At 39.0% G+C, this 27,508-nt stretch overlaps 1 protein-coding gene across 7 annotated transcripts in view; it reads right to left on the bottom strand.

Annotated features, from left to right (window-relative positions):
• The window catches only part of rad17 (RAD17 checkpoint clamp loader component), a 59,566-nt gene extending 36,090 nt beyond the window's left edge, over positions 1-23,476 (bottom strand). For 2 of the 7 annotated variants that reach the window (XR_009445594.1, XM_048525677.2), the window contains exons 1-8: positions 23,146-23,471; positions 19,761-19,944; positions 18,448-18,562; positions 16,094-16,375; positions 8,223-8,306; positions 4,094-4,256; positions 2,795-2,931; positions 2,334-2,386 (exon numbers count right to left, since the gene is read on the bottom strand). Coding sequence is in view for 6 of the 7 variants with exons in the window: in XM_048525677.2 (XP_048381634.1) it covers positions 2,334-2,386; positions 2,795-2,931; positions 4,094-4,256; positions 8,223-8,306; positions 16,094-16,375; positions 18,448-18,492 (764 nt within the window). In the remaining variant the exon portion in view is untranslated. Of the gene's footprint in view, positions 1-2,333; positions 2,387-2,794; positions 2,932-4,093; positions 4,257-8,222; positions 8,307-16,093; positions 16,376-18,447; positions 18,563-19,760; positions 19,945-23,145 lie in introns of all 7 variants that reach the window. The other 5 variants (XM_048525686.2, XM_059644786.1, XM_048525710.2 and 2 more) reach the window with 5 other exon arrangements.
• Positions 23,477-27,508: the final 4,032 nt, after the last annotated feature.

The following is a 27,508-nucleotide window of genomic DNA, read 5'->3' as shown; positions in this document are numbered from 1 at the left end:
AACTTAAAGCAAAGTGTTGTCAATAATCTGAACTATCAAATCAATAAATTTTACTTATTGCATCTGTTCACAGAACTTATAAATAATGTATTGTGGTGTAATATGTATTGTGGTGTAATACGTGTGATTTATGTATTTCATCATCTATTTCAGAGTCTGGGGTAATGTGGGTTTTAGTCTGTGTGTATAACAAGCTTAAATAATTAATGTCAGCATTTCTCAAGCCATGATTTTAAACCTGTATGTAACAGAAATTGGGGCCCTCCTGGAGTGAAATTGGAATTTCTTGATATTCTGAGAATATCATGATCAGGGAGCAAAAATGTGGACAGTTATTAGCTTGCTTTTGGTTTACATGAAATCAAGAATTGATTTCTGCTTCAGGATAGCTTCAATTATGGAAATCCTTTAGGTGCAGGTCACTGAAGACTGGCTGGGGTCAGATATAACAATAGTTCTTCCTTGAGGAAGGGACTAGTTCAAAAAACATAAGAGAAATGTTAACTCAATCTGGGATCAGACCTGTCCAGCAGTAACATCAGCAGGGATCATAACAGAATTTGTCATACTATCCAGTACAACACCTGGCAGGTATGATGCAGTGTCGTCCAATGGGAGAGATATTCTTGAATACGATAAAAGGACAATATTGTGACCTGATGCAGCAGGTGTACCACTTCATCAGTTATGGAGTGTTTGTAGAGTGCGGCACTGCTTTGTCCCTTACCCAGCAGTTTTTTTTTTTAAAAACACCTTTGATAGAGGGTCTCTTTCATTTATGCATGGCATGCATCTTCACTGATTGTTCTCCACGTTTACAACCACATAGGGTTTTTTAAAAACCCTATTAAAGGCCATTTACAGTCAAAACAGTTCTATCTGTTTTAATTCAGCCAGAATATGAACTTACCATGTCAAATTCACCTGTCCCCATTTTAGGCTAATTCCTTGAGCAAGGAAAAAGTCATGCAAGCACATGAAGAGGGTTCACTGGACTTGAAACATGAATGTCGCTTTCTCTCCACAGACATTTCCAGACTCGCTGGAGAAACTCAGCAGTTTCTGTTTTGTTTCATGCATTCTCATGACCAATTATGCAAATTAATCATCCCCATTCACAGCATAGCACAACAAAGCCACCAAAACTGCAGTCAACACAACTCTTATATGCTCTAACTCTCTCTTGACCTTCTACTCTCAGGCTATTAATAAACACATTGAACCCAACCCCATATACATTCCACTACGAAGGAAAACCAGAAGTGAGGCAATCCGTCTCAATGGACCCCAGAGTTTAAAAGCCAGGCAGGAAAACACACCGACGCTTCATTGGAAGCCGCACTGAGGATGTTACCAAGCATGGTAATGAACCGTCTGCGAATTAACAAACCAGCTCGGTGAGCCAACCAACCTCAACTGAGTGGAAGAGAGTCATCCTCGTTTGGAAGGGACCAGTGAGTGAATGGTGAACGAATATGCTGTAAACCATCATCTCAACTTTGGCGACTCAGTCAGTTCCAGATATTGTCATTGCTCAATTTGTCAAACCCACACCCATCACCTGACTTTCATCCACAGAAGGGACCAGACTATTGCCTGTTGGGGAAACTTAGTTTGTGTCCGCAGGAGATCTTTAAAAAGTTAAAACAAAACGTTGACACTACCAGACATAATCTCAAAGAAAAGGACACAGAGCTTTTAATGTTGGGGGAATTTAGATGGATATTTCAACCAAATGAACAGCTGGATGGAAGTGACCATCAAGAGCGAGATCCCGGGGAAAAAGAATGATAATTCTATTGAAAGACGTGATTTGTGTAAAGGCCTAAAGAAAACTGGTGAACAAAGACATGAATTAGAAAAAAACAACCTTCACAGAGCTGCTTGCAGACAGAAGTGACCCCAGTGAAGAATTTTGTGCTTAATAGTACACTAGCTGCATTTAAAAAAAAATATGATACTAGCTTAGGTTTATGTGAGTGATTTTAGACAATTAGAACTCAAGAGTAATTGACTTGACTTAAAACAAAGTCTTAAAAAGCTTCAAAGTAGCTTTTAAAAAGCTAAAAAAATTAACATGTATTGAAGAATCTCTATTGATATTCAGTTTGGAAGAAATGTTTGACTTTTTGGAATTAGTACTCATGGTAAAGTGATAGTTAAGTAAGAAAATTATTCTTGTCTTCATAATTTCTACATATTAAACGTTGGCTCAATGGCAGTTCTACACCTACTGCTTTAGTAATTTTAAAAACAGTTTATCGGAAAACTGCAAATGTTTGTAGTACAAACAGTAGTAATTTTCACTGACATGTATACTTCTGAAAACTTACCTCAAAATATCATGCATACAGGAAGGTTCTCTATAAAACCGATTCGGAATATCCTGTGAATCAAGAAATAAGAGTTATCAAAAGCTGTACATACTTAGTTTCTCTTAAGTGAACAGGGAGGTCTGATATTTTGAAAAGTGCAAATATATTCAATGATTGTGAATGATCAATACTTTGATATTCTAGAATACAAGGTGATTGCTGTATCCATTGTAGAATTCTTATTTTCTGATGAGCACAGAACATACTTTTCAACTTTAAAAAATCTTGTATATTTCAAAAATCAATATTTGAAAAGCACAAATGAGTGGAATGATCAAAAAATTTAAGATGCACTATTTCCTGAAGTTTTGACGATTACCTTACCATAATAGTCAAAAGATTAACACCCCTTCATTAAACAGGTTGATTACGGAAAGATTCTTCACAGTGAACAAAGAATTCAGAAAGATCATACTCACTTCCACAAGAATCAGTTTTTTGTCCGTCTCCACTCTATCGCCCAGCATCTGAAGCTTTTTGTACTTGTTGGCTCTCAATAAAAATTCTTCAAATAGAACAGACTGTGACTTGCTGATATTTATCCGAAGACCTGCTTCTGAGGAAAATCAAAAACCATGTTTTTTAAAACTTAAATAGGCTGGAGAAACCTGTTCATATTCAATTCAGGAAGTAAAATTGGTATATAGACATAAAAAGGAAGTGTTGTACGGAGAATTGCACAAGAGATTTTTACTTTGGCTGAATGATTAGGCAGCAAAACATGAATGGCAACACCAAGTTTCTAAATTATCAATAACTTAATGGCATGATCAATTGAAGGGCTCCTTTTCAGCTCCGAGACCAGGTTAGCAAGTCTTCAAGAGGAAGCCAAAAGAAGGAAAAAAAAAGGAGCAGCAAAAATACTGCCCTTTAAAAAAAAATTTCAAGACTCCCACCCCATCACCCACTGTTTGTTCACTTCCATCAAAATTGAAAACACTACTTATCACCATTTCTTTTGTTTGCATAAGTGAAAAAGAATAAATGAGAAACTAAAAACTACTCCATTCCAGACAAAAGCAAACTATTTAGGATTCTGTTTAAATGCTGCAACTAGGACCAAAGTTAGTTCTAAAATTATGACAATTATTTATTTTCATCCTGCTTTTTAGGAAGCAAGTAGCACAACCTTACTCAAAAAGTGGTGACTGAGTAACATTTCTTTGTTCAAATACATCACACACTCATGATCTCTGAAAGTTCAAAAGATCCCATCAATTGTCTAATCAGAACTGTTGGGAAACAAATAACTTTTTCCAAATAACATTGTAATTTTATCCAATTATTAACTTGAAACAGTCGACAGTTTCTTAGTGCATTTTAGCACTTCCAGTTGTCAGAATCTTCTATTTTAACATCTGTTTCCATAACACGCCACGAACACAGGAAAACAGTACGCATGATCAAATTAGCTAATCTAAAAATCAGCAGTGATATGGTGCAATATAAAAAATGGCAGTGTGTTGTCTATGAAACAATGAATCCTTACCCTACACAGATGCCATTTGCCATGTAACTAATCACAAAAAGCTTTCTGAAGGTTTGTTCGTTCAAAAATAAAATTTTCTTATAGAATAATTGTGTTATATAGTTCAAACAGAAACAAGTTTTAATTCTGTGTCTCAACTTAGATGACAGAAAGTACGTGCACTGCTGCAAAAACTGGATCATTTGGAACAATGCACTTGAACACCAAAATGGCCGAAATCTGCTCGTACCAGTATTAGAGCAGCCTTTAAATTCATCATGGCTTTTAAATTGGTTTTCTGATAAAGGATTTGTCCATTCCAACAGGTGGATTCCCAGCTCCTTTACAAGAACTTGTATTGTAGCAGTCTTGCCAGTGCCAGCAGCACCCGTTAGTAATAAGATGGAAACACCCTTTAATAGCAAAAAAAAATGCACACTTGAGAAACAATCATATGTCAGAGAAATTTTCAATACGTTACAGCTATTAAATTTGATACTCCAAATAAGGAAGCAAGAAAACAACATACTGCATTGTAATAAGGATTGGCTGACACTTATTTAATAAATATTAAATATTTGTGATTAGTCCGCAGCTCCCCAAAGGCTGAACAGGCTTGGAAGCGAGTTCATCCACCACAAAGACCAGCAGGTCCCAGGATGGTGTGGTTGTGCAGACCTGGCAGATTTCAGCTGGATGGTGATAAAGACTCTAATTGGCTTCTTTTGAAAGTAACACAAGAAATTATTAATAAAGTAATTAAAACTGATTAAAGAAAAAAATATATCACTTCGCACTTTTGTAAGCACTGCTTTGAAGGAGCAAATGTTGAAAACGTCGTGGGAATTGGCTTGCAATGGATTGGACAAGCAAAGTTATAGAAATGTTATGCCAATTGCATGATTTATATGTGGTCTTTAATTTGTTTTGGATTTTGGAATTTTGAAATAATGGCATATGGATTTTCTGTGCCTGAACAGGGTTAAGTGACTAACTTGCAAGTACTTTTGCAGCCATAATTCGTCTTTCTTTAAAAAAAACCATTGCTCTGGAGGCTAACATAAACAAATTTCCATTCGGAAGGAGCACAGTAAGTGGTGGTAAATTAGTTCAGAGATAGTAGGGACTGCAAATGCTGGAGAATCTGAGATAACAAGGTGTCGAGCTAATGAACGCAGCAGGCCAAGCAGCATCATTCTTTTTGCTTAGAAGGTCAGAGTTTTTTTCGCCCGTTTGGATGAAGGGACACACACGCATAGCTTGTAAAAAATACCTTTTGGTTTCAGTTTGGCAGTTTTACAGAAGTCTTGGCTGAACTAAATGTGCAGAAACACTTGAGAAAGGGAGGTATTCAAGACTTAAAAATGAGATTACCTCAGTCTGAAGGAGTTTAGTTTAAATAGTTCCAATGCAGAAATGTTTGGTTAAAACCCCAAAGGGATTATGTAAATCTGAGAAAGTCTAATCCTAGACATATGATGGATCAGAGGCCATCAGATTCTCATGATTGGTAATTTAAGTCAAAGCTGAGTAAAAGCTTACACGGGAAAAAGAAATAAATAGTTTCTGGCATTTGAATACTGTAATGGGATGCTGTTGAGATTAATGAGATTATATTTTTACCATGTGCTTCAAAATACTTAAGCCTGTTATATGTGAATAGTTTCATCTATTCTATTTTATCTTCATTTCTTTTGAGCAACACATTTCTGTTTTATTGTAAAAACCACATGTGCTACATGGTTAGATGTGTGTCGATTAGAAGCTATCTTGTTAAAACCAAAAATGATCTATCATGCCAAATTTCAGTCTAGTATCTTACTTGCCTTGTAATAACATCAGCTGAGATCATAACAGTCAGAAATTCCTTTCATTCACTGCACACAGAATTACAATACCCATGTGAATTTCAGTCATCAATAGTCAAGGAGTTTCAGGAACAGAGGCGCCTCAGGATGTATGTTCACAATTTGATGAAGGTGACAGATAAGGTTGAGAAAGCATCTCAATTATGTTTCATATAGAGTGCAAAAAATTCAACTTAAGGTGCAGAAATGTTTTACGAGAATATTGACAGGACTGGAGGGTTTGAGTTACAGGGAGAGGCTGAATAGGCTGGGGCTTTTTACTCTGGAGCGTGGAGACGGAGGGGTGACCTGGAAGAAGTTTATAAAATCATGGGGGCATGGCTGGGGTGAATAGCCAAGGTCGTTTCCCTAGGGTGGAGCAGACCATAACAAAGGCAAGCAGGTTTGAGGTGAGAGAGGTAAGATTTAAAAAAAGGACTGACAGGGCAACTGTTTCATGCAGAGAGTGGTGCATGTATGGAACGAGCTACCAGAGGAAGTGGAGGAGGCAGGTAACAATTACAACATTTAACAGGCATCTGGCGGGTTTTTGAATAGGAAGGGTTTAAAAAAAAAGGATATGGACCAAATAGGACTAGTTTAGAATATCTGATTGACTTGGACAAGTTGGACTTCAGGGTCTGTTTCTGTTCTATGCAACTCAATCTGCGTAAGACACTGATTCATTCTCAACTTACAAGAATGTTCAATTCTGGACACTTTAGGATGGATGTGAAGACTTCAGAGAGTGAATGCAGACAAGATTTTTTTTAAAAGAGTGATTCCAGGGATCAAAGCCATCAGTTATCACTCTGGAGGCTAACGTAAACAAATTTCCATTCGGAAGGAGCACAGTCCTACCACTTCAGAGGTTTGTATCATGGACACAAAGTTTGGTAGACTCTGGGTTTGGTGCCCTCAAGTCAGGTTGCCATTGTTCTACACTTGCCTACTCAGCTTGGACATAACAATCGTATGTTGATTTCAGCATCCAGTGACAGACTGGTAGTAATTTCACAGCTTAGATATTTAAAGCTATCAACACTATTAGATAATTGTATGGCAAAGTGCAGAACCATGACATTTGTCTTCCTAATGCTGGTCAAATAAACTCTTGACAGGCAAGAGAGCTTGTTCATTTGTTCTGGAGAGCTTTCTCATTACAGATTGCCAGTATTCTATCATCAGCGTACAGCAACTCTCACTTTTTCTTGGCAGTTATGCAAGCAAGGCTCAGCAGCTCTGTGCTGGAATGTAAACCGACACCCTTTCCTGATGACCTGTAGGCACAAGGCAACAGCAAAAAGAAGAATGTACCAAAGACTGTTATGCAAGAAAATAACCTCCTGCAGATCTCAGTGTTCCATATTGCCCCATCACACATGACCTTATCCAACATGTGATAATGGGAACTGCAGATGCTGGAGAATCCAAGATAATGAAACCTTATCCAACATGTTGTCATAGAAAGGAGGTCACCGTGAGCAGCTTCAGTGAATAGCCAGTTTTCTACAGCAGTAAAAACAGACAGTCTCTGATCAGAGATAATAGGAACTGCAGATGCTGGAGAATCCAAGATAATAAAATGTGAGGCTGGATGAACACAGCAGGCCAAGCAGCATCTCAGGAGCACAAAAGCTGACGTTTCGGGCCTAGACCCTTCATCAGAGAGGGGGATGGGGGGAGGGAACTGGAATAAATAGGGAGAGAGGGGGAGGCGGACCGAAGATGGAGAGAAAAGAAGATAGGTGGAGAGAGTATAGGTGGGGAGGTAGGGAGGGGATAGGTCAGTCCAGGGAAGACGGACAGGTCAAGGAGGTGGGATCCAGGGATCCAGTCTCTGATCAGGTGGCTGAGTATCTTCCTCAACCTTACTGATGCAAAATATCGCAGTTTCCTCGGTTATTCACATTTCTCTTGGAACTGCCTGACTAAGAGGATCATGTCAATTGCAGATCTGAAGCATATTATTGTGCTTCAAAGCATCCCAAAGCATTTCACATTCAATTAATTTTTGAGGTATGGTTTCTCATTTTATAGGCAAAGATGACAGTTAATTCTTACCAAGCAAGGGCCAAAACCCAGCAACTAAATTAATGACCAGATAAGTATGTGAGTCATGCCAGTTGGAAGATAAATACTGTCCGATACACCAGAGCTGTCCTCTTATTCTTCAAATACAATTACAAGCGCTCCTTCACCAATGGACTGGTGTTTTAGCCAAGATTATGCTCAAATGCCTGAATGAGGAATGAAACCATGACCTGTTCCACTGTGAGCTAAAGTGACACTTGAAGCCAGAGGGTGGGTTCCATTCAGCCATATTCTGATCTGGATTTCTGGGAGCACAATTTGATCTAGAAATGGCCTTTTACACTCTAATTTCACAGAAGCAATCACTAACATCAGTCAACTCCTCTGAGCAGCAGAGGAGAGAAATCAAAGTTATATTTTGACATTATTCTGGGGGATAATTCAAATTCCATTGAAGATCACAAGACAAAAAAAAGCAAAACAAATGTACTGTGTCACCTGATGGGGAAATCTCTCGATTGTGTGGGCTTTTAGCCAACTTTCAACCTCTTCAATTTTCTTCTTATGAACTGCAAGTTCACTCTGAAATAGAAAATGAAATTAAATGACACCATTATGAGAAAGAGCATTGGAGCTACAATCAAAATACGATCTAAATGTAAAACCAGTTGTAAAATTGGTTGTAACAAGAAATTAGGGCCAAAAAAAACAAACTTATAAATCCATTTGGATTCCAAATATTCAGTTAACAGATTTGATTATTTCTGTTTAAGTTTTGAGATCTTGTAATATCATAATTTCTAGGGTAATATAGGGCTTACAAAAAGTAAGCTTAAGTTTAGGAAGTTTCTGCTATGATCAAAATCTTAGCATTGGGTGTCAAATTGAATATAAGCAATATTTTCAGAATAGGTTATCTAGTGTGGAGGAGCTCTGATTGAGAAAATGCCAAAACCATAAAGAACATTTCAAGTACGAAATAAGTACTAAGTTGTTAACAATTGTTAATAATATAAACAAGAATCCAATGGATTGTTTTGAGAATTAACACACACACAAAAACAAATAGCCAACAGCTTTGTACTCTAATAGCTCAGTCAGAATGTTTTAGGTTCAAGTCCTAATCCACAAAACTGAAAACAAAATTGAGTCAGTTGACTCTCCAGTTCAGTACTTTGGATGCTTGCAAAGTCAGAAGAGCCGCCTTTTGGCAGTGATGCAAGACTCAATCTGCCCCTTCAGATAGAAAGTAGTCAGAAAAGAGCAGCAGAATCCAAGCCACCATTTATACCAGAAGTGAAAAAAAGTCATTGGCCAAAATGAACAGCTTCTTTCTACAGATCACCTGCAGTTCTTTCAACAAAACTGCTTATGCTTCTCAGAGTGCCAAAAGCCTCCTATTACTTCTGAAGTGAAGCAAATCAAAGTTCCAGAATACTTTCCTATCTAATTTTTGATCTTATACCAGGTACCATGTTATTTTCACACTCTGTAGTTCTAGAAACATCATAATTCATATTTCTATCTGTAGTAACCTTACTATTACATTCACCAAATGTCAGGACAAGGCTTACATGCATTGCCCATTCCTCAATGCCTTTGAGAAATGGTAGTAATCCACCCTCTTAGCTATCTATAATGGAGTGGGAGGCGAAGGTTGTCCATGCTTCTGTTAGGTAAGGAGCTCAAGGAACAGCAAACAGACTTGCAAAACAAGATAGTGTATGGCTTGAAGATGGTAACATTCCAATGCACCTAATGTCCTTTCCTGAGGTAGGAGAGGTCAGAAGCTTGGAACTTGCTGCTACAGAAACGAGAGTGAGTTACAGCAGTGCATTTTGTTGTTAGTACACACTACAAATATGGTGCACCAGTACTGTAGTAAGTGATTATCTGTAATGGATGGATTGCTGCTTGGTATTTCATAGTGCTGATCCACATTCATGCATATAAAGAGTATTCCATCACACTCTGACTTGCACTTTGTAGATGGTGGACAGGCTTTAAGGAATCAGGAGACAAGTCACATATTGAAGAATAAACCGACTTTAATCTGCCCTCGTACCCACAGTATTTCAGAATCAGAGTTATACAGCAGAGAAACAGGCCCTTCAGCCTACCATGTCTATGCTGACCAACAAACAATGTACTACACTAATTCCATGTACCTGCATTTGGTCTATAGTCTACTATGCCCTGGCATTTTAAGTGCTCATCAAACTGCTTTTTAAATATTAAGAAAGTACTTGTCTTCAACACCCACTCAGGCAGAATACCGCATATTTCCATCAATGCCTGGGTAATTTTACTTCGCCCCCAGATCTGATCTAAATCACATACTTTTTACCCTACAAACTTATGCTCTTTAATCTTAGACATGAGCCTTGGGAAAAACATTCTTATGATCTATCCTGTCTATGTCTCCCGTAATATTGTAAATCTCAATCAGATCGCCCCTCAGTCTCCCCTGCTCCAAGGAAAACAAACCCAGCCTATCCCATTTCTCCTCATAATGGAGACTTTTCATCCATGGCCACATCCTGGTGAATCACCTCTGCATCCTCTCCATTGGAATCACATCCTTCCAATAATGTGGCAACCAGACAAGAACTGTAAACTGTATCCCACCTGTGGTCTTTGTTTTGTGAAGGTGTAACAAGACGAAAGCTGAGTACAGGATTAAGGATAGGATTCTTGGCAGTGTGGAGGAACAGAGGGATCTTGGTGTGCAGATACAAAGATCCCTTAAAATGGCCACCCAAGTGGACAGGGTTGTTAAGAAAGCATATGGTGTTTTGGCTTTCATTAACAGGGGGATTGAGTTTAAGAGTCGTGAGATCTTGTTGCAGCTCTATAAAACTTTGGTTAGACCGCACTCGGAATACTGCGTCCAGTTCTGGTCACCCTATTATAGGAAAGATGTGGATGCTTTGGAGAGGGTTCAGAGGAGGTTTACCAGGATGCTGCCTGGACTGGAGGGCTTATCTTATGAAGAGAGGTTGACTGAGCTCGGTCTTTTTTCATTGGAGAAAAGGAGGAGGAGAGGGGACCTAATTGAGGTATACAAGATAACGAGAGGCATAGATAGAGTTGATAGCCAGAGACTATTTCCCAGGGCAGAAATGGCTAGCACGAGGGGTCATAGTTTTAAGCTGGTTGGAGGAAAGTATAGAGGGGATGTCAGAGGCGGGTTCTTTACACAGAGAGTTGTGAGAGCATGGAATGCGTTGCCAGCAGTAGTTGTGGAAGCAAGGTCATTGGGGTCATTTAAGAGACTGCTGGACATGCATATGGTCACAGAAATTTGAGGGTGCATACATGAGGATCAATGGTCGGCACAACATTGTGGGCTGAAGGGCCTGTTCTGTGCTGTACTGTTCTATGTTCTATGTTCTAAGACTTCCTTGTTCCTATATGCTGTACCTGGCTAATGAAGGCAAGCATGCCTTCTTCATCCCCGTGTCTCTGCTGACACCTTCAAGGATCTATGGGTTCCTCTTTCCCAGCACTCCACAGGGACGTACCATTCATTAAGTGTATACCTACCTTATCAGATCTCCCAAAACGCATCATCTTGCATATAAGGAATAAATTCCATCAGCCACTGCACTGCCCAATATCCGATTGTCACCAGAGACCAACACCCTCACCATCAACACCAATCTGTAACATCTGCAAGCTTACTTATTATATGTTCTCTCTTCACATGCAAATTCTTAATGCACATAATTAACAGCAAAGGGTCCCAGGATCAATCTGTGGTACACAGTTGGTCAGAAGTTTCTAATTTAAAAAAATAAAATCCCTCCATCAGCCTTTGCCTCCTACTTGTAAGCCAATTTTGGATCCAGTCTGCCAACTTGCCTTGGATCCCATGGGCTCTTAACATTTGGGCCAGCCTTTTACGTGGAACTTGTTAAAGGGCTTAAATGAAATCTGCGTAACTGCATGACCCTCATCATGATATTTGGTCACTTCTTCAAAAAGAAAGAAAGAAATGTATGGACCAGACCAAAACTCCTCAAAATATTAAGGAGATAGTTTAGACCCTAACCTTCTCTTATATTAAAAAGTAAACGTAAGGTGTTGAATTCAAGATGCAATTCGATTGATCAAACTACCGAATTTAAAGCAAAACACACTTTATTCATCCACTATAGTTAAAATATAACAAAGCAAAGGAGGAATTGGAATAACATAGCTCTATTGGAAATCTTAACAGAATAATAAGTATAGTAACTATTGCTGATTAACTGTTCCAATATAGTAGTATTCTATAAACACAGCGTTGGCAAAAGGCAAATTCATACAACAGATTGTCTCATATGCAACACCAGTAGCAGGAAGAGACTAGTAGCTTTTAATAGTAAGAGAGGGAACGAAAACAGCTTTCGCTTCAAGATTTTGACGTCTAAAACTAAAAATCCTGATTCTATGGGAGCTTGACCACACCTATTTCAGCCTGCTTCTATTGTTGCAATTTTCCAAAAAAAAACCCAAGGCCTCACAAACTGTTTACTCTAGCAGCTCTGGTCGACTGCTCGTAACCTCTGGTTTAAAACCTGTCAAAAAAAAGGGGACAAAATAACCTCTGAAAGCCACAGTAATATCACAAAATTAAATTAGTCAGATAGGATTTTCCTCTAAGAAATCTGTGCTGACGATCCCTGAACAATCCCTGCCTTTCTGGGTATTGATCGATCCTGTCCCTCAAACTTTGATCCAATAAATTTCTTGATCACTGACATCGAAACAACAAATATGTAAGCACCTGGCCTAACCCTGCTGCCCTTCTTGATTGTGTGCACTGGGTCCATGTATACATTGGCCCTTCGGTCTCTAACAGGCTACACTTTTTCCTTGGTGATCCTTTTACTCTTAATATAGTTATAAAATGCCTAGGATTTTCCTTATTCCTATGTGCCAAAGACATTTTGTGGCCCTTCTTTCCCCTCAATTCCTTTTTTTAAAAAAATAAAACCCTACACACTCCATATTCCTCAAGGGCCTCTCTTGCTTTTATGTGCGCTATACCTGACATATGCTTTTTGCTTCATCAAAAACTTTCAATATCCCTTGATATTGAGGGTTCACTGGACTTGCTGCCCTTGCCCTTGACTCTTTGGAGGAATACACTGGCCTTGAATTCTCACCATACTATTTCTAAAAATAAACAAAACCCTATTTTCTAAACAAAACACAGAAGTTGGTGGAAGCATCTGTAGAAAAAAAAAATCAGCGTCAGCATTTCAGGTCAGGTGACCCTTCCTCAGCGAGTTCTGAGGAAGGGTCACCAGACCCGAAACGCTGGCGCTGGCTTTTTCTTCACAGATGCTGCCAGACCTGCTGAGCTTCCAGCAACTTCTGTTTTTGTTCCTGATTTACAGCATCCACAGTTCTCTCAGTTTTTATTTCCCATTTTCTAAACATTGTCTGGGAATAGCTACTTGCATCTAAGCCTATGTTTACCAGATCATGTCTAGTGATAATAATAAAAGAACAAAAACAAATCAGCCTTACCTCAATTTAAGCACTTAATTTCTGCACTAAAAACTTATCACTTTTAAATTAACAGATATATGGTCACTGCCCTCAAAATGCTTAATCATGAAATCTTCAATCACATGACCAGTTTCATTTCCTACAATTAGGACTAGCATTGGCCCATCTCTAGGCAGATTATCTGGTTATGGGCTGTCCAGAAATTCTTCTCGTCAACAGCAAACCTCAGGACAGTGACAAAATGCTATTTAAATGTCAAGAGAAGATAGTTTGTCTCCAGCAAGCAAGAATCTGTCATTGCCTGGCATTTGCAAGTCGCGAATGTTATTTGCCATAGTCAATCCAAGCCTGCATGTTATCCTGATCATGTTAGATTTCAGCACAGACTGCTTTAGATGCTGATGAATTGCAAATTGAACTGAAGACTGTTTAATCATAAGCAAACAACCCTAGATTTAACATTCTGTTGGATGGAACATCAGTGATGAAGCAGCTAAAGATATTTGGGCAGAGGGCCCTATCTTCAGTAACCCTTTCAGCAATGTCTTTGGGCTGAGATGATTGGCTTCCATCAACTATTTTCATTGTCTATGATTCCAGCCAGAGAACTATTATTTCCCTGATTTCTATTGAGTTGAAAGGAATTTGACCTCCTTTATGCCACACTCAGTCAAATACTGCCTTGATGTCAAGTGCAGCCACTTCCAACTCAAAAGGGACTTGAGAATCCTAGTTCAGGTTTCTCTTAAGATTAACATGCAGGTTCAATTGGCAGGAAGGAAAATGCAAATGCAATGTTGGCATTCATTACAAGAAGGCTGGAATACAACAGCAGTGATGTACTGCTGAGGCTGTATGGGACTCTGGTCAGACCACATTTGGAATATTCTAAGCAGTTTTGGCTTCCACACTTTTGGAGGGGGTCCACGGGAGGTTTAAAAGAATAATTATTGGAATGAAAGGCTTGTCATTTGAGGAGCAGTTGAGAACTCTGGGTCTGTACTTGGAGTGTAGAAGGGGTGGAAACATAGAGAACAGAGGTCTGAATTGATTGATGTGAAGAGGTCTCCATTCGTAGGACGGAGTAGGACCTGAGGCTACAGTCTCCAAGTGAAGGGACCCCCTCTAAGAACAGAAATGGAAAAATTTCTTCAGCCGAATGGTGGTGAATCTCTGGTACTCATTCGACAGAGAGGGCTGTGGAGGCTAAGTTATTGACTGTACTTAAGACAGAGTCTCTTGATTACTAAGAGGATCAAGGGATATGGGCAGAAGGCAAGAGAATGGGTTGAGAAATATCAACTATGATCAAATGGTGGTGCAGACTGGATTGGGCCGTAAGGCCTAAATTTGCTCCTATATCTTGTGGTCTTAAAACTATACTTGACTTGGGAGTCTATTTTCTATATTTTTGACTGTGGGAAAAAAGACATACCTTTCAATTTTTGCCGATGGTTGTCATCAAATTTATACTTCTGACCTCCAAGTGTATGCATCCTGAATTTAGAAGCACATCTTCTATGTAAAACGAACGAAGTTCATGGGCAAGAACAGGAATTGTAGCTTAATTCTAATTGCTTGCAAATAAAACTAGTCCACTTACAAATTATCAGCAAAAATTGTCTTTCAGTTGTTACTTCAACATCAAGAAGTGAAAAGGTACAGAGATGGAAGGAAGGACGGACACATGAATGCATTAACTGGCTACACTGTATCCCTCCTAGTCTTTGACCAGCAAGAAGAACTGCAAGATCATAGGATAAAATCAGTGGCCGCGAGGAATCATGGGTGATAACATGGAGGGCTCATGTACAAAAAGGATGGTTTTTGAAAAACTACTGGCAAAGTCAACTTCCACCAAGTCTGTGAATTGGCCAAAAAGGTGCCAAAGCTACTTAAAGTCAGAAAGACTGGGCCAGGGTAAGACAATAATGATTATTAGTATGCCAAAAGGGCCCAAGTATCACATTTCCTATTTGAGGTGTGAGTCTGTGTAATGATTTATAACTGAACTTGTTCAATTGTGTGTGAATTAATTGCAAAATGGAAATAACTTCCATTTTATGAAAGTATCAAAAGTCAAACTAAAACAAGGTGCATCACAGGAGCAGTGTCAAATAAAATTTGACAAATACAAGGAAAGGCATGCGTGTACGTCATTAAATTCATATTGGCGAGTAACTCACCTCCTGACTTGCCAAAGCCACACGTCTGCAGTGATGGAATGCTCCTCACCTGCCTGATTGAATGTATTTCCAATAACACCTAAGGAGCTTGACACCACACAGGGCAAAGCAGCCCACTTAACTGGCACCACATCCATAAACATCCAGTAGCAGCAGTGTGTACAATGTGGTAGATGCACTACAGAAATTCACTAAGGCTCCTTAGGCAACATCTAAATCCAGTAACACCTAGAACAACTACAGCAGTTAGCTACACGTTAACACCACCACCTCCAAGCTCCCGTCCTGGAGATGCACCATCCTAATTTGGAAACATACCACTTTTCATTCAGTGTCATTAACTCACTAATGGCGTTTGTCTACCTGCAGCAGATCAAGGCGGCAGCTTACCATTATCTTCTTCATGGCAGCTAGGCCCAGCCTGCAACCCCCACATTTGATGAGTGAATACATATGCAATTAGACGTTCACATCGTGACTTCACAAATTGGCGTCATGAATCCAACATAAGAATCTGAAACTGCTTAAAGCTGCAACACCATATTAATTATATATGCAAAGCTGCATGGATAAGCATATTATACTACTAGAAAAGGCAAGCTTTGAGAGCAATAACTGAAATAGATTTTAAAATATATATGCCTGAACTTCAAGGGTTTTACTGTAAAATGACGCACATACCTGATTTTGAGGTTTATATTCATCCACCCAGGCTTCATCAGAATTTGAAACTGAATTCGGTCTACAACAGTTTAAGATCTGCTCTGCATCAGATGCCTTTGTCCTTTTTCGGCTCTTTGTGATATTTAAGACAGAGGACTGCAATGTTTTGCTTTGCTCTCTCTGAAGAATTTTCTGAACTCCAGCAGTGGACTCCGAATTGCTAGATGGTTTTCTGTCCAAGGTTATTGGTAAGCTAGAGTTGCTTATACCATCAAAAGACGGATTCACCCAGTACGTCACCTAAAATAGCAAATGTTGGACAAGAAAGACTCAGTTATAAAATGCCTTTCATGACTGGAGGTCATGTCAAAATTCATTACAGTATATTTGAAGACACTACTAAAAACATGGCAGAGAATATGCACATCGAGAAAGAATAAGAGGACCAGGTAATTTGTTCTCTTAATGATGTTAATCGTTTCTCACATCTTAGCCAATTTTCATCCCTCAATGTCACTTATATCATTTAGCCCTCATCAACCTAGCAGCTTTCTTTATATCTTCAAGACAAAGTTTTTTTTTAACCCGTTAGTTATGCTGAGTTCACATAAATACATGTTACGTGAGGTAGTGACTATTGTAAAACTACAGTGTAAATACGTTTCCAAAAGGAAATCATCTAGCTTAGGAGGAGATAAAGGAGTAGTCTTAAAACCCAAGATATTTAGGAGCTGTCATATTTATTTCTACTTGATTTTCAACAACAGAATTAAATATTGCAGGGAAAAATGCAGAATCAATATGTGTATTTAAGAATAATATGCAATTTTACAACTTATTTTAAATAAATGTCAATATTACATTTTAGGAAGGCTTGGTGCAGAAAAATAGACATTTCAACCTGAACCAAGAACAGTATTTCAGAGCAATGCAATGCACTAGTTGGTAATAATGTTAAATAATACAGCCTATTGTTCATGACTCAATCTGCAAAAATGGTGTTCATATAAACAAACATTGTTTATATGTTGAAAGCTTATTCAGATTAAATTGAAATGTCCTGGACCTCAAGGTGACAAATAACAACAACATTCTTTTAAAAGTAAAAAATACAAAGTCCAATATTTACAAAACATTACTTGGAGCTTTTTCCTTTGTTTTCCAATTTACCCCATGTTGCGAAAAATATTTTGGTTGTACTGGCGTATATTTTAGTACCTCTGATACATCTCACAAATGAAATTTTCTCTGTCGACACTTATAAATGAGGAATTATTTGAGCAGCTGTATCTCAATTTCTAGTTCTTTGTCACCTCAAATACAGGGTGTCTGACAAGCATGGCATTGTCTTGTGGTCTGTTCCTGAGTTTGGCAGTCAAGAGCTGCAGGATAAACACAGCAATGGTATTATTTGTTTCTGATGCCTACTTCTCCTCCATGGCAACATCCACATTCATGTGTCCCTGGCAGAGTAACTGGTGTCTATTACTGCTGTTGAGGATTTTGGGACAAGGGAGCAATGAAGGGGTTGTATCATCATTTATAACAACTGAGTTTCAAGGAGAGTCACACACAACTCAAACTGTTAATTCTGTTTCTCTGTCCAGAGATGCTGGCAGACCTGCTAATTTTCTCCTGCACTGGCTGTTGTTTGCTTTGGAGAATTATTATTTAATTGGATGTTTCTTTGATTTATTTTCTGGCTTATTAGGGGCATAAAAAGTCTGTTAAATTGACTTTTGATTTCATCGATTGCGCTGGGGTATCTCAGTTTTTCCAGGAGTGGTCACTGGACAGCAGTCAGAAACAGGGTGGCTAATTTCGTCCCCCTCTCAACCTCAAGGATCTTAAGGCACTTTCTGTTGCTTTGCTAAGAATAACGTGGAGTAGTAAGTGAACTTGGGTCATCCCATACTCTTCTGACTCACATTGCAATGCTTTACTTAATCACTGAACTAATTAAAGTTGCATTGAAGACACTGTACAAAAACCAGCCATTCAGCTGAAATCTTCCACACAAGCGTCCTCTCACTTCAGTTCATCTAACTCTACGAAAACTGTCGGTCTCCTTGTACTTGTCAAACTATGCTATTTGTCTCAAACATTCCTGTGCATTAGCAATTGCAGAAGTTCATGTCTTGAACAGCATATTCAAAAATGCAGCATTCTGAGCATCAAAAGTAAAAGTACCTCCTCTAAATGTGAATAATTTATGATTTACAACATTAACGCAGCTTAGATTTGTTTGAAACAGAAGTTGCATGACTATTGTAAATAGAAACAAGGGAACAGTTTATTTTATCATCCAGGTACTGTAACTGTGAATATGTACAAGTTATAATCCCAAAATATTGGTTACAAAATACATTTACCTTAGCAGAAACAACCTTTCTGCTGATAGAGGATTTTGACATCATCAACTTGGGTGTTATTCATAAGCTGGCTATGTTCTGCACCATCAATAATAAAGTCACCTCACAAGTTCAGCTTCAGGAAAAAAAAGAAAATACCAAGTTTTAACTTGAATCATTTACCTTTGTTTATGCTCACTGAGTACTCAGAATTAACACAAAATATAAATTGTCAACTGATTGCAAGTCATTGGTAAAACTGAATGTGCAAACTCAGACATGGAGCTTCTGCTCAAATGTACTGGATTATTTGGGTAAATTTCTGAAATTATGAGGATAAATACAAAGGATTGTGGAACTTTAAGGGGATATGGTGCTCTGCATGATTCAAATTGATCTTGAGAGTGGTGCAAAAAATCTCAATGTGTGAAGTGCATAAACAAAAGCGACATTCGTCCCTGCAATGTAAGCACTATTGAGGGTTTCTGTATTTGCACTCAATCAAAGGTTTTTGAGGCAGCTGCAAAAATTAAACTAGATCTTTTGGGTACTGGGTATATTTGGCAAGTTTTACTTTGAAATATACTAAGGAATGATACAATGTGCCCTAATTTAACTAATAGTCTAATATTGAATGTTTTTCAAAAGTACTTTCAGTCATATAGGATCAGATTACCGACGCGGATTTAAATATTTTTTTTAAAATGATTTGACCCTTATTATCTGTGTATCAATAAAACTCTACTACCATGCTGCTTGGCCTGCTGTGTTCATCCAGCCTCACATTTTATTATCTTTACTACCATACAAAAGTTATTTTTCAAAAAAGCTTTATTTTGACAAGATAACAAGGTTTAGAGCTGGATGAACACAGCAGGCCAAGCAGCAGAGGAGCAGGAAGGCTGATGTTTCGGGCCTAGGCCCTTCTTCAAAAAATATTCTATCCCACTATCTCTTTATTTTGACACTGTTCAGCTGTGCTGGTTCATAAGCAGACTTTGCATTTGGTTACGAATTAGAGCAGAAACTCAGGAAAATCAAAATGGGTGCAAATTTGGGTAAAGCAGACGGAAATAGAACAAATACAATCCCACTGTCTACTATTGAATCGAAAACTATAATTTATTCACAGATTTTCACAATTGGGAACAACACAATTGACCTCAATATCCTTTAGGTGGAAAAGGGAAATTTGGGTTGGGGGGGGGGGTGGAAAAGGGAAATTTGGGTGGGGGGGTGGGGGTGGTGGTGGTGGTGGTTGCAAAATCAGCCATCACTTTGAACTTGATCACAAGCCAGTTATCCTTGTTTAAGGAATGTAGGTGAGAACATACCTGGTCATCTACAAACGAATGGTTAATAATTACTATCCACGATCACGTGAAGACAGAACACGCTATCATCATGCTTTCATCAGTCCATTCCTAACTCAGAAATACTGAAGTCAGTAATTGTATGTTTCTTTATTGTGAGCAGAGGGTAGGTTTGCCCATTAAATTGTACCACAGCACGTCATTGCTACAAGAAAGGAGAAACAGCTTAAAAACTAGAATATTAGTCAGAAGGTAGTGCATCTTACATAGATCAGAGTGAGACTAAAGCCTAAATTTTAGGCCTTGAGAAGTTTTCTTGATATAAAATAATAAACAAAAATATCCACACAGAAGTTTTTGATCAGATCATTTCTAGGTACTGAATAATCAGCAGGCAGGAGGCATTAAAAGAATGACAGACTGAGATGGCATGATATTGCTAGTTACTTCTCTACATTGTCCTCCTTTAATTACTAACGAATTCCTTGTCAATAGAGAGTGTACCAGGAGAAAGGCAAGGCAATTCTGCATGTGACACAGAAGGATTTATTTTGGATTCCCACACCTTACTTAAGAAAAACAATGCATAAAGAAAAATTGCAAACCATGATTAAAGAAAAGCTTACAATTTGCATTTTGCAATGTTCAGTTTCAAACAACTGAGGCAACTCAAACCCAATCAACTACACAAAACTATGAGGGGGCCACACTAAGCACTCCAAGGTGACCACTTGTTACAAAGTTGAAAACTGAGGTTTGACTGAAGCGTTTCAGCAAAATTATATCAGAATGCAAGAAACACTATCATGTGAAAATTAATTTAATTAAAAACTTGCAGAAATACATCGTAAGACATTTGGGCACTACTGATGGTGCCATCATGTCCTAGATAATCACTTTGTGATGCCATACGTGAAGTACCAGAGAAACCTTCTGACATGGAATGAATTGTGTAGTTGTAGTACTTTTTAAACAATCTGCAGTCAATGACAATGCTTCTAGGCCAATTCAAATTGCGGAATTAATTGATTTCAAAATGGCTGGAGACATTGGTTTTTCCTTTGCTTATTTATCACTGCCAATGCAGTGGACCAATGCATTTGGACAAAATTTAGCAAGACAACCTCAGTATTTCATGCAGCTAGTGTATGTAATACAGGATGAATTAAATATTAATACTTGAACATAATTTCAAAAAATTGACATATTTAGTGCACTGTACAGCACTGACTGACTGCTTGGATTTTTCATATAGTCAGATCCTAAATACAAAAGAAGTGACTCAAATCTATTTTATCATAGAATCCCTACAACACAGAAGCAGGTGAGTCCACACCACCTCTCTGAAGAGCATCCCACTCAAACCGACTCCCCTACCCTATAGCCCCACATTTCCCATGGCTAACCCACCTAACCAACATATCCATGAACACCTCAGGCAATTCAGCATGGCCAGTCTACCTGACCGACACATCTGTGGGCAATGGGAGGAAGCTGAGCACCTGGAGGAAACCCACGCAGACAGAGGGAGAATGTTCAAACTCCACACAGACACCGAAGGCTGGATTTGAGTCAGAGTCCCTGGCACTGTAAAAGATAGCAGTGCTGACCACTGAACCACTGTTCAGCAACTTGTATCTGGGCTTTTAACACAGAAAAAAAAAGCCTTCATAGAAAATAGTCAGAGAAAAATCAACACTAATGCAGAACAAGAAATGTTAAAGCAAGTGACTAAGAACTTGGTCAAAGGTAAGTCTTCAGAAGGGTCAAAATTACAGCAAGAGAGGTGGAGACACCAAGTTTGAAGGTGACTTGCCCTTTAAAACTATTAACATGCAGCTGGTGGGATAAACAACTAATTCACATCCCTTTCAGATAGGCAAGTTAATGTTGCTCGTTTAAAATCCTAAAACTAGATTTTCATCTTGGTAATATCAATCTGAGCTGATTATGTACATGCAAATCAAGGAAAAACACTGGAGAGGGAGAAGGAGAGGTCAGCAAAATATTTCAAATGGCAGGATTCTATAAACAAATCGTTTGAAAATCAACCAAAAGAAAATCTCTTATCCCTGAATATGGATTGGTAATGTGCATTAACACATTACATAAAAAAAACTAGACACTGCTGGAAATCAGGAACAAAAACAGAAATTGCTGGAAAATCTCTGCAGGTCTGGCAAAATCTGTGGAAAGAAAGCAGAAATAACATTTAATTCCAGAGACCCTTCCAGACTTGCTCAATTTTTCCAACAATTTCTGTTTTTATTCATACACATGTCGTATCTTTTAAATCTCATAGATTAGACAGAATCACACTTAAGACTCAAAAAATATTGGTGCTTCATCATGCACATTACTTGTTGTTCTCAGTGGAATCGATGGAATGATGTACTGTTATTTGGCTCATAACTGATTTGCACATGGTACCACTACAAATGGCCTGAGTTATCTCCATTAATATTAAGCATAAACAAATATTTATAGAGTAACACTTGGCAGGTGGTGCTAAACCATTATACAGGAACTCAAACCCATACAAATTGCGGAACCAAAAACCAACAAAGCAAGATTGAGCAAGGAAACTGATGGGAGATACAGGTAAAGATTTTAAGGATTCCATATCTTTATTTTATTTTCTTCAAAGACATGGACATCACTAGCAGGAACGGGGACAACAAAATGTGAGGCTGGATGAACACAGCAGGCCAAGCAGCATCTCAGGAGCACAAAAACTGGCGTTTCGGGCCTAGACCCTTCATCTGATGAAGGGTCTAGGCCCGAAAGGCCAGCTTTTGTGCTCCTGAGATGCTGCTTGGCCTGCTGTGTTCATCTAGCCTCACATTTTGTTGTCTTGGATTCTCCAGCATCTGCAGTTCCCATTATCTCTGACACTAGCAGGAACGGTATCTGTTACCAATTCTTAATTGTATGGAGAAAAGAGTTATTACTCAATTACATTGCTAACAGTTTGGAGTGACGCTTTTCTTGGGGACATAAACATTTGAAAATTTAGTAGAGTCGAATACGATGTTTTGAAAATAAGGCTTCCGTTCGATAAACAGATTTTTTGGGGGGAGCACAGGGGATGAAAGGGACGGATGCGGAACACGATAGACATTAGAATTCCGAACCGAAGGAGTTCGACAAGGTGAAAAATAGATCAGACGCACAGAACCTTTGAGCAATAAATTCCTGAGATGTGATTTGGGATTTTAATACCTTCAGCGTACAAACAGTGGCGCGACAGGGGAAAGAGTTTTATAAAAATGCAAATTGGAAAGAGACAGAAACATCGCAAAGAGAACATCACAACCTGATTCGACCTGCGCGGAAGACAGGTGGGAAATTCTTGGCTTCTGCCAAGGTTTGTCCTGCCCATAATCATAGTGAAGGGAATACCTACTGTTTTGACAAGATTCCGAATTTACTGAAGCAGCAGGAACGAAGAGCGGAGCTAGAATGTAGTTCCCAGGCTTGCAGCGCAGACCCCGGCTACTTCCCGGACAATGATCCCGAGGCCGAGACAAAAATCGAAGCTCTTTAAGCGGTACAGGGTGTTAGTGCACCCGCCAGGACACAGCATTATCGGACTGAAATCAGCCGTCCACACATACCTGCCGAACAAGTCAAAATTTTCACCGCAAAACCATCAACTCTCACTTCCCTCTGTCCTGTTTAAAAGACACCAACTGCCCTCCGGGGGCCTTCCTGCCACCGGCGCAGATTTTTAGCTCTCTTCAGAGGCGCCTGTTGTTCTTTCAGTGTCAGACCGACGGAATATTGGATCGTTGTTTTCCCCTCAGATAAATTGCAAATCGGCCCGGATTAAATCCGTTCGTATTTAATTTCTTGAATCAGTTCAGGTGGTTGTAGAAAGGACAGGCCATGACGTAAATAGAGAAGGTCGCGGCCAAGGTAAAGTCCCCAGGAATCTGATCACACGCGATTGGAATATGGAGATGAGACCCAACATTTTGCTGACAGGTAGGAGGTTGAGTAATTCAAACCTCCCCAACAAGTTATGTTTTTTTCATACCATGCGAAGTAGTTTTCTTTGCCATTTTTATTGTTTCCAGTTATGGCACCCAAACAAAAAAGGAAAGGTGACCCGACCATGGCTAGTAAGGGAAAAAGGGGATAGTATTGGACCCAAGAGAACTGCAGAGAAGTGATAATGGGAACTGTAGATGCTGGAGAATCCAAGATAATAAAGTGTGGAGCTGGAATTTATTCTAGAACCCTCTCCCCAACCCCCTGTCTGATGAAGGGTCTAGGCCCGAAACGTCAGCTTTTGTGCTCCTGGGATGCTGCTTGGCCTGCTATGTTCATCCAGCTTCACACTTTGTTATCATGGGAACTGCACAGAAGTTGTCTGAAAATCTCAGACCTGAGGACTGGGAGCAGTCTATATATACACAAAGGGGTTGTTTAACGCGGTGGCGGGGGGCGGGGGGGAGAGTGTCAAAGTTTGCTGATGGCAGTAAGATGAGTAGTAGAGCTAAGTGCACAAGACACTGGAAATCTGCAGAGGGATATAGATAGGTTAAGTGAGTGGACAAGGGTCTGGCAGGTGGAGTATATTTTTTGTAAATATGAGGTCATCTATTTACCTCAAAAATAAATGTATTATTATACCATTATTATATAAATGGATTATTACTTAAATGGTGAAAAATTGCAGCAAGTTGCTGTTCAGAAGGACCCTAGCGTCATTGAGCTTGAATCACAAAAAGTTGGTTTACAGCTGCACCAGTTAAATAAGAAGGGAAATGGAATATTTTCCTTCCTTGCTAAAGAGATGGACTTTAAAAACAGGGAGATTAAGTAACAGCTGTGTAGGGTACTGGTAAGGTCACACCTGGAGTACTGTGTACAGTTTGGTCTCCTTACTTGAGAAAAGATGTGTTGGCACTGGAGGTGGTGCAGAGGAGATTTCACTTGGTTGATTCTGAGGGTTGGCTTATGAAGAGATTTGGTAGCCTGGGACTATGCTCAAAGGAATTTAAAAGAATTGGTGGGGGGGGAAATCTTACCAAACACACACAATTATGAAGGGAATAGATAAGGTAGAAGCGGGCAGGTTGTTTCCACTGGCAGGTGAAATTAGAAACTAGAACCTCAAAATAAGGGGGAGCAGATTTTGGACTGAGTTGAGGAGGAACTTCTTCACCCAAAGGGTTGTGAATCTGTGGAATTTCCTGCTTAGTGAAGCAGTTTGGGCAGGTTCGTGGAATGTTTTAAAAATAGATTTTTGAACAGCAAAGGAATTAAGGGTTATGGGGCGTGGATGGGTAAGCGGAGCTGAGTTCACAAAAAGATCAGTTAGGATCTTATTGAATGGCAGAGCAGGCTTGATGGGCCAAATGGCAAATTCCTGGCTCCTATTTCTTATCAGTATAGCACAAGATAAGGGCATGTACAAACTGATTGTAAAAGCTTTTATTGTGATGTGAAGTGAAACAGATTGGTGGAGACAAATATTGGTCCATTACAGTCAGAAACAGGGTAAGTTATAATTGTGGACAGAGTAATGACAAACCAGTTAAATGTGTATTTTTGTTCTGTGTTATAAAGGAGAACTCAGTAACCTCCTACTGAGAGGGTGGAATCGAAGGAAATGTGCTAGTAGGGAAATAATATCAGGGAAATTTATGGGACTAAAGGTCCATAAATCTCCAGGGCCTCAATATCTACATCAGAGTACCTAAGGAAGTGGCCTGAGGAAAAACGGAATGCATTGGTGGTCATCGTTCAAGATTTTTTAAAACTCTGGAACAGGTTAGAATAGTTTGAACAGTAAGCTAACGAAACCCAACTATTTGAAAAAAGAAGGTAGAGAAAAACAGGTATAGGCCAGTTCGCCTGATATTTATAGTAAGGTAGAGTCAATTATAAAAGAAGTAGTAACAGAGCACTTGGAAAACAGGTGACAAGATCAGACAGAATCAACATGACTTGACAAATCCACTGGAATTTTTTAAAATATGTAACCAGTAGAATTGATAAGGGGGAGCCAGTGGATGTGGTTTACTTGGACATTCAGAAGGCTTTTGATAAGGTCCCAAATAAGAAGAGATTATTATGTAAAGTGAAACTGTATGGTATTGGGTGTAGTGTACTGATGTGCCAACTGGTTGGCACACAGGAAACAAAGGTTTTACTAAAACTATCCAAAGCACTCATCAGACCACGTTTTGAATACTGTGAATAGTTTTGGACCCCTTACCTGAAAAAACAAGTACTCACATTGGAGGCAGTCTGGACAAGGCTGATATCAAGTATAGAGAAACTGTTTTTTATGAGGACAGGTTGAGTAGATTGGGCTTGTTTTCATTGGGACACAGAAGAATGAGAGATGCCCTTATTGAAACATGTAAGGTTCTTAGATGACTTGACAGCTTAGATATGGAAGGATTGTTTCCTCTTCCAGGACCAGAGGACATAATCTCAGAATACAGTGTCAGATTTTTAAAACAGATGAGCAGTTTCATTTCCCAGAAGGTGTGAATCTGTGGCTCTCTTTTTAGTGAAGAGGGCTGTGTCGTTAAATATATTCAGAGATTGAGAGGAGTAGATTTTTAATCAGGTGAGGGAATCAAGAGTAATGGGGAAAAGGCAGGAAAGTGAGTTGAGGATTATCGGATCAGCGGTGATCTCATTGAATTGTGGAGCAGTTTTAATGGGCTGAATGGCCTACTTCTGCTCTTAAGTCTTATGGTCTAAAGAGTAAGAATAAACAGATAAGTCACTAGCTACCACTCAGAAAATTGTGAGATATTACAGGATTCAGTGTTTGGACTCCAACAATTCACAATATAATGATTTGGGCAAGGTAACTAAATGTAATATTTCCAAGTCTGCAGATACACAAAGCTAGGTGGAAAAGTGAACTGTGAGGAGGATGAATAGGTGCTTTAGTGTGATTTGGACAAGTTGAGTGAGCAGGCAAATGTATATCAGGTGACGTATAATGTGGATAAATATGAGGTTATCCACTTTAACAGAAACAGGAAGGCAAAATATTATTTGATGGGAATAGATTGGGGAAGGAGGAGGTAAAACAAGACCTCGGCGTCCTTGTACTCCAGTTCGTGAAAGTTAACACAGATGCAACAGAAAGTAGTCACATTCTATCTTGGCCTTCATAATGAGAAGATTTGAACACAGGAGTAAGGCTGTGTTGTTGCAATTGTATAGGGCCTTGGCGTGACCACATCTGGAGTACTTTGTGCAGTTTTGATGTCCTTATCTAATTTCTTGCTATCAAGAGAGTGCCGTTAAAGTGAATAACCTCATATTTATCCACATATACGTCACCTGATATACATTTGCCTGCGCACTCAACTTGTCCAAATCACACTAAAGCACCTATTCATCCTCCTCACAGTTCACTTTTCCACCTAGCTTTGTGTATCTGCAGACTTGGAAATATTACATTTAGTTACCTTGCCCAAATCATTATATTGTGAATTGTTGGAGTCCAAACACTGAATCCTGTAATATCTCTCAATTTTCTGAGTGGTAGCTAGTGACTTATCTGTTTATTCTTACTCTTTATCAATATTGATTCCTGGAATGGCAGGATTGACATATGAAGAGAGCTGGATCAGTTAGGACTATACTCATTTGGAGTTCAGAAGAATGAGAGGTGATAAAATATCATAGAAACCTATAACACTTTGAAAGGACTAGACAGGGCATGCACAGAAAGAATGTTCCTGATCACTAGGGAGTCCAGAAAGAGGTCACGGTTTAAAGATACAGCA

This window comes from Stegostoma tigrinum, chromosome 3 (assembly GCF_030684315.1).
Source record: "Stegostoma tigrinum isolate sSteTig4 chromosome 3, sSteTig4.hap1, whole genome shotgun sequence".
Taxonomy (NCBI): domain Eukaryota; kingdom Metazoa; phylum Chordata; class Chondrichthyes; order Orectolobiformes; family Stegostomatidae; genus Stegostoma; species Stegostoma tigrinum.
Note: the sequence above shows the minus strand (reverse complement) of the source record. Positions and strands in the feature narration are given on the sequence as shown.